Source organism: Pseudonaja textilis, chromosome 2 (assembly GCF_049901715.1).
Source record: "Pseudonaja textilis isolate UNSWEBS1 chromosome 2, rPseTex1.2, whole genome shotgun sequence".
NCBI lineage: Eukaryota > Metazoa > Chordata > Lepidosauria > Squamata > Elapidae > Pseudonaja > Pseudonaja textilis.
In genome coordinates, this window is record NC_141991.1 from 112,623,406 (window position 1) to 112,631,559 (window position 8,154).

The 8,154-nt window shown below is 41.4% G+C and overlaps 1 protein-coding gene across 3 annotated transcripts in view; it reads left to right on the plus strand.

Moving 5' to 3' along the window:
- Positions 1 to 8,154, plus strand: part of RPTOR (regulatory associated protein of MTOR complex 1) — a 376,730-nt gene that overhangs the window by 262,550 nt on the left and 106,026 nt on the right. For all 3 annotated transcript variants that reach the window (XM_026701786.2, XM_026701785.2, XM_087924955.1), the window contains 4 exons: positions 3,336 to 3,410; positions 5,893 to 5,958; positions 6,144 to 6,335; positions 7,150 to 7,290. In XM_026701786.2, the coding sequence (XP_026557571.1) occupies positions 3,336 to 3,410; positions 5,893 to 5,958; positions 6,144 to 6,335; positions 7,150 to 7,290 (474 nt within the window). The remainder of the gene's footprint in view (positions 1 to 3,335; positions 3,411 to 5,892; positions 5,959 to 6,143; positions 6,336 to 7,149; positions 7,291 to 8,154) is intronic.

An 8,154-nucleotide genomic window follows, 5' to 3' on the forward strand; every position in this document is an offset into this window, starting at 1 on the left:
CCGGCAGAAGCGACCACCTTTGCCACCAAGGGTACCTGTACACCCTAAAAGGCCACCAGAGGTGACCAGCAGACTCGCACCAAGAGGCCGAACTTGGAAGATTGAACCTCAAGCTTTGCATGCTTTGCTTTGTTTGATGCTTTATTAACGTTTACTGTTTCTCTTAGTTACATAGCTAACTGTTTATCTTAGTTATATAGTTATATGCTATTCAGTTAGTAGATGGGTTAGGAGAAATGTAGTCCATATCACGTGACCACATCTGTAATCCTGATTGGTCACTAAATTGACCCTCGATGGGTTGGGGGAGTTTTCCTCACTTTTGCCTGAACTCCCTTACTCATGGCAGTTGCTTTCTATCACTACAAGATGGGTTAGGAGATAACCATCTTTTACTACAAGGCAGATATGCAAAGGATTGGTCATTAAAGAAGAACTTCATCACAAATGTGAGTTATGAGGATACCTGATGAACCAATAAACGTACACTGCTCAAAAAAATAAAGGGAACACAAAAATAAGACATCCTAGATCTGAATGAATGAAATATTTTTATAAAATACTTTGTTTATTACATAGTTGAATGTGCTGACAACAAAGTCACACAAAAATTATCAATGGAAATCAAATTTAGCAACCCATGGAGGTCTGGATTTGGAGTTACACTCAAAATTAAAGTGGAAAAAAACACTACAGGTTGATCCAACTTTGATATAATGTCCTTAAAACAAGTCAAAATGAGGCTCAGTAGTGTGTGTGGCCTCCACGTGCCTGTATGACCTCCCTACAATGCCTGGGCATGCTCCTGATGAAGTGGCGGATGGTCTCCTGAGGGATCTCCTCCCACGCCTGAACTAAAGCATCCTCCAACTCCTGGACAGTTTGTGGTGCAATGTGGCGTTGGTGGATGGAGCGAGACATGATGTCCCAGATGTGCTCAGTTGGATTCAGGTCTGGGGAATGGGCGGGCCAGTCTATAGCATCAATGCCTTCGTCTTGCTGGAACTGCTGACACACTCCAGTCACATGAGGTCTAGCATTGTCTTGCATTAGAGCAGAGGTCTCATTCTCACGCCCACAGGCCAATTACGGCCTGCAGGACGATATCCTGTGGCCCCCACCGTGATATGAAAGTATAATATTAGTGTATAATATAAATATAAAGTATAATATAAAGTATAATATTATGCAGCCCAGCCTCACCCAGACTCTGCCTCCAGCGGCCCCCAGATAAATTGTGTTTGAGACCCCTGCATTAGAGGAATCCAGGGCCAACCGCACCAGCATATGGTCTCACAAGGGGTCTGAGGATCTCATCTCGGTACCTAATGGCAGTCAGGCTACCTCTGGCAAGCACATGGAGGGCTGTGCGGCCCCTAAAGAAATGCCACCCCACATCATTACTGACTCACTGCCACACCGGTCATGCTGGAGGATGTTGCAGGCAACAGAACGTTCTCCACGGCGTCTCCAGACCCTGTCACGTTTGTCACATGTCCTCAATGTGAACCTGCTTTCATCTGTGAAGAGCACAGGGTGCCAGTGGCGAATTTGCCAATCTTGGTGTTCTCTGGCAAATGTCAAATGTCCTGCAGGGTGTTGGGCTGTAAGCACAACCCCCACCTGTGAACCTCGGGCCCTCATGCCACCCTCATGGAGTGTTTCTGATTGTTTGAGCAGCCACATGCACATTTGTGGCCTGCTGGAAATCATTTTGCAGGGCTCTGGCAGTGCTCCCCCTGTCCCTCCTTGCACAAAGGCGGAGGTAGCGGTCCTGATGCTGGGTTGTTGCCCTCCTATGGCCTCCTCCTCATCTCCTGATGTACTGGCCTGTCTCCTGGTAGCACCTCCATGCTCTGGACACTACGCTGACAGACACAGCAAACCTTGCCACAGCTCGCATGGATATGCCATCCTGGATGAGCTGCACTCCCTGAGCCACTTGTGTGGGTTGTAAACTCTGTCTCATGCTACCACTAGAGTGAAAGCACCGCCAGTATTCCAAAGTGACCAAAACCATCAGCCAGAAAGCATAGGAACTGAGAAGTGGTCTGTGGTCACCACCTGCAGAACCACTCCTTTATTGGGGATGTCTTGCTAACTGCCTGTGCTTTCCACCTGTTGTCTATTGCATTTGCACAACAGCATGTGAAATTGATTGTCAATCAGTGTTGCTACCTAAGTGGAAAGTTTGATTTCACAGAAGTGTGATTGACTTGGAGTTACATTGTGTTGTTTAGGTGTTCCCTTTATTTTTTGAGCAGTGTACTTTGTTATGGACATCTTGTTGAGTTTATCTATCTGCATCTGCACAGCTTAAAAAATCACTACTGTGTAGAATACAGAAAACTCTGTTGTTCCTCAGGAACTGTATTCATCCACATCGATTTAGATATTACCAAGAACAGAGCAGTGGTAAACCAGTGTTTTATTTCTTCAGCACCTCTTTACACTCAAGGTTTTTTTTTCCTCTCTCCCCCATTCAAAAAAAAAAAAGATGAAAGCAAAATCAATGCCTTTGTGAGTATGTGTGCTAGGGTGCTTGTGATGTTCCTTACCTCCCATCTCTATCGGAGCTCAAGAAAATACAGCCTGGGCAATTTTGTTAAAAAAAAGAAAGGAGGCTTGGTGATATATGCAGATGTTAATCATGTTAATGGAATGTATGTACATATATGATTTTGACTTGTAACTACGTACATCGAGGAGACTTGGTTTTTATCCAGACAATAGAAAAAAAAGGATGCAAGCACCAAAGGAGTCACCCAGGGTAACTGTTGAAAGAAAAAATATGTCAGTCATTAAGTTTGTTCCCTCTTCCCTAGGCTTTATGTCTTAATGGACATAGATTTTACAAAAGATGAATCAGAAAAGCCCTTAGATGTTATCAGTTAGAGAAAAAAATACAGTTGACTATTATGGAAGAATATTTTTTTTCCGCTATACCTGGCTTACCAATGATGGTACTCCTAGTTTATTGTACAGACTGAATGAACAAAAGATGTACTGTTCCTTGAAGGTAAAGTTTGTTGGTAATTACTTGAAAGGACTCTCCAAGCAAACAAAGCTGCCTGTAGGCCTTGGGCATGAAGCAGATGTCCTTTGCTTCCATGATATAAATCTTGACCAAGATTTCTTGGCCGATGTCCTGGCAGAAGAAGCTTACTTCTGCTATTTTGTTTCTCAGATCAATTGAAAATTGAATTTGAAGGAGAAAAATTACAATGGCATGAAATATTCATAAATCATCTGAAGGCTTAGAATATTTTTTTTCAGTTTATTGAACTTAACTGTGTTCTTTCTTCTCTTTCCTCACCCTCAATCTTGTTTTTTAGTCATGCCAAGCTGACCTTGTGAAGGACAATGGTCACAAATACTTCCTTTCTGTTTTAGCAGATCCTTATATGCCGGTAAGATTAAGTAATCAATCCCCTTTCCTTTCCATCACTTCCCCTCCCTCCCATCCATCTGTTTACAACTTATCTGTGGTGTCTTGGCTCACGTGCAACTCTTATGTGACTTAATGAGGTTTTGTAGATGGTAAGAATTCTTACACCATTCTAATATGCAGTATGTTTTGTTGAATAACAGCAGTGAAAAAAGTAAATATAACTTTTTCCCTCTCCTTAAGCTGTTAAAAATATTGACAGTGTATTCAGGACATTCGTGGGTATATGATTCTTTATGCAATATGACTGAATTAATCTTAGTGAGTTAATTAATATAAAACATGGTGATGGTACATTTGTTTGTTAATTAAATTACTGGCTAGATGGGCTATTCGTGCCTTATTCAAAAGGAAGTTATCTGAGATAGTGCTGTTATGCTAACTTCACTTCTCTGATTTCCTCTGCTGAGCACCCTGGTGAGAATAGGAGAGTCTATTAATGTCCAGCTGCTTTCCTGTGAGATTCCTTTGTGTTATCACAGTTGTCTTGATTTTAACACTAGGTTGTGCATGCCTTGAAAATGATTCAGACCTTGCACAATATAGTACTTCTCTGCTGTTGATTGTAACAAACCTGCTTTTTTCAGGCTTCTCTGGTTTCTTAAAATTAATATATTTCTCAAAGCAACTGGACCTTTTTTCATTAATAGTGGAAAAGTACTGTGTTCTCATGAAGTCTGAAGCATTTCTCCTGAATCATCTATAAAGTATGCACAGTTCTATTGGATGGGCCTCCAATATAAGAGCCACACTTAGAAGTAAATTTTCCTGTTCATCTCTTCATGCTCAAGCTCAGGGAGCAATTATACTAACATAGGGTATGCCAGTTATACCCTTTCTTCTGCCATTAGCTACATGGAAATAACATGTGAATAGGCTGTAGTCTGTCCATCAGAACAAAATGAAACATCAGCATCCAAAAGCTGTTGAATGCCTTGTGCTAGAGTAAGGGGGGGAGACTGTTGCCTTCATCCCCTGTGAACTTGTTTGTTGTTAGAAAACAGGTTAGTCTTTGGTCTGCTCCTTCAATGTTCTTATTGCAATGTTGGAATAAGAGATATTCTATTTCACAAGGCGCAATGCATTTTAATTATTTGTCTTCAATTAAACTATTTGGGTCTTTGTGAATAAGGCCACAGCAGACCTGAATAATAGTTCCACATGAAAAAGTTACTGTATAAGAATAGTTATACAGATAGTACTCACTTATCAACCCTACCTAGGTCCCAAAGATACTGTTTCAAAACTGAAGAAACTTCTTGGATGAGAAGTGAAAAACAGAGAAAGTCCAGTTTGCCTTTAAAAAAAACTCCTTTGGGACAACAATGACCTGGAGGACTGAGAATCTCCATGGACGCTATCTAGGACCAGAAATTATGTAATTAAGTGAAGCAGTTGTTAAGCAGAACATCATGTGACCCCCCCCCCACTACTTAGCGCCAGCAATTCAGGCAGCCCTGGTTGCGGTCACTAGATCAGGAATGTGAATCTCTTTAAGTTTTTCTCCTACCTGAAACGAACTTCCTTTGCTTCAGCTCCCACTATCTGCCTGGCTGTCCCCATCTCTGTTCTTTTGGCAGGAACAGAGATAGGCGGCAGATGCAGGGCAGCCCAAAAGGCAGAGGTGAGGGGAGTAGAAGCAGAAGCAGTTCAGGCAGAGCAGAAGAACGTGAACGTGGGACACTGCGGCAGCTGGACCTTCAAAGACCAGGTGTAACTACCACTAATTCAGCACCGCCATAACTTCAAACGGTTGCTGATGAATGGTTGTTCAGTGAGCACCATGTATAAATATAGTCTGTTGAGAAAAATAATTGTGCTAAGAATTTTTCTGTAAATTGCAGTTTCTTCCATGAATCAAGTGGGCCCCGGTTCCTTCCTTGTATATTTTTAATAATATGTAACCTGGAGAAATTAGAGAAAAAATAATTTCCAATCTTTCAAGGGACCTTGGAAAAGGTTCTGCATGGTTCTTTAACAGCATTTGAAGCACAAAGCAATACTGTTGTTGCCTATTTGACATGCATGAATATAGAGTTAGTAGAAAATACCCATGCTACTTTTAGAGATGTACAATATATAGGCTTCTTATTTTGACACATTCCTGTGCTTGTATGGTGTATTGCCTATATTAACTTTATGATTGTTGATATTATTTTCAAACAGCGCTGTCTGGCATCACATTAGAAAACTTCAGTCCTGAAGTTGAATTAATTCTATCAAAGGGCACCCATATTACCATCTGAAAAGGATTGGTTTGCTTTCGTGACCATTTTCCTGTTCAGTTAAATAAATTGTATATTAAATTTACAACTTCCTGGAGTCCTCCAGCGCACATCTTTGTAAAAGATGCTGTTTCTCTTTTAAAGCTTTTGCCTAAAGGATTCCTGTGTTGCTTTACCCAAGATCCATTAATAAAAATATTCTTGTGTCTGTATGTTAAGGCTGAACACAGAACAATGACAGCTTTCATCTTGGCAGTGATTGTCAACAACTACAACACAGGACAGGTGAGTAGAAGTGAAGAAAAAGTGAGGTTTGATTCAGTAACCTTAAATTTTTTTTTAAAAAAAGTTAGATAGCACTGATTTAAGCCCGGGCCCTTCTGCCTCATTTCCCTTGGGAATATCTTGCCTTTAAGATTTATATACTGGTAAGAAATGGATTGCGATATCACGAAGGCCTTTTCTTGCAGGAAGCTTGCCTCCAAGGGAACTTGATTGCCATTTGCCTGGAGCAGCTGAATGATCCACACCCTCTGCTGCGCCAGTGGGTGGCTATTTGCTTGGGCCGCATCTGGCAGAATTTTGACTCTGCGAGATGGTGCGGCGTGAGGGACAGTGCTCACGAAAAGCTCTACAGCCTTCTCTCTGATTCAATACCTGAGGTAATTTGCTAGGTTCCAAAACAAATCTCTTCCAGCAAGGAGAACCTGTTCTAATTAGCTGCCTTAATTACCGGTAGCTTCCCTGGGTTACAGAACTGCTTCAGCGATTGCCTAAAAGGAAGAGCCATGCACTATTTTTTGCAGGATGACCATTGAGATATTAAAAAGAGCCAACAGGCAACTTTTTAAAAGGCTTTTGGTTAATCTTGAGCACGGGTGGTTTTTGCTTAGCAACTACCTCATTTAGTGACCGTTCACAGTTAGATGAAAAAGTGATCTTATGACCAATTCTCACATGTATGATCTTTGTAGGTCTGTAGAGCAAAGGGAAGCTGAAGTAAGGTCATAAGCAAAGACATGGCTTCACTTAGGAATCGCTTTGTTTAGTGACTTGTTTGGAGGACTTCCTGCTGTAGGATTGCAATCTGACTCAGTTTATTAACTTATTGATGTTAATTGATAAATCTAATCATTCGTTGTTTGTTTAGAAGATAAAGGCATTCATTGTAAGGCATTCATTTTAGTGGGAAAATCAAATATGCCTTTTAAGTACGTCTAACGCTTCAACTAGCAGCAGCAAATTAACAAATGCACAAGTAGATGTGGAGAGCTCTTTAATCAATTAGCATTTTTTGTTACTTATTAGACTGCAATGAATACATGTTTAAATTTTTTGAATGAGTTTCCAGTCTGAATATCTCTTTGCCCAAGTACATCTGATTGACACCTGCATTTTTCAGTAGGAAACCTGATTTGGCCTATTCTTTGCAAAGACTCTTGTGCTCTGTTATGATGTCTTCTCTTTCTCTTGTAGGTTCGCTGTGCAGCAGTCTTTGCCCTTGGCACTTTTGTAGGCAATTCTGCTGAGCGGACAGATCATTCCACTACAATCGATCACAATGTTGCCATGATGCTGGCCCAGCTCATTAATGATGGAAGCCCCATGGTCCGAAAGGTATAGCAAAAGGGGTAGGAGGGACAGATGTTAGTATCAGCGTTATTAGTTTTAAGTACAGGTACTCCTCAATTAACAACAGTAATTTGGATTGGAATGTCTGTTACTAAATAAGTGGTGCAGTCGTAAAACATGATGTCACAAAACCACATCAGTTAGCAGTTAGTTACTGCTCTATTCCCCTGTTAAGCAAGGATCATTAAACAAGTCCCAGGTGGCTTGTAAGCAGACCAATTAGCTGGTAAGTGACTGCTGTTATGTGGGGAAGGGTCTGTGGGTGGCTGATAAAGTACAAACATGGCAGGACCAAAGGTAGCTGTTGCCCTATGGGAGAAGAGTACAGCGGTGGCTCCCAAGACATGACATGAGCATAATGGGGCAGGGGGTGGCTGACGCTAGGTGATAGAGGGTATGAGCAACTTACTTCAGCAACTTGCAACTTAACTGCTGGCTTCCTCACTCACTGACTTTGCTTTGGAGAAGCCAGCAGGGAAGATCACAGTAGAGATCCCTTGACTATGGAACTTTCTTGAGTGCAAGCCACTTGCCAAGCACCCGGGTCTTGAACATTTAACCATGGGGATGCTGGGATGACAGGAACTTTGAAGATCAGTCACTGAATGCTAAATGAGGAGTAGCTGTACATAACATTCTGAATATCTTTGTTTACTGGGAGGGTTTTTTTTTCCTGATACTATTCCTTATGAATTCTAGGTGATTTGACCCTAAAACTGGCTCATAGGATTGATACCAAATTTCCACAGGAAATGAGAGAGGCTCTACGGACTGTACCAAAACCAAAGAGAGATGGGCAGTTCTTTGTTTCTACTTTTTATAGCACTTAAAGCTTAGAAAGGAGATTTT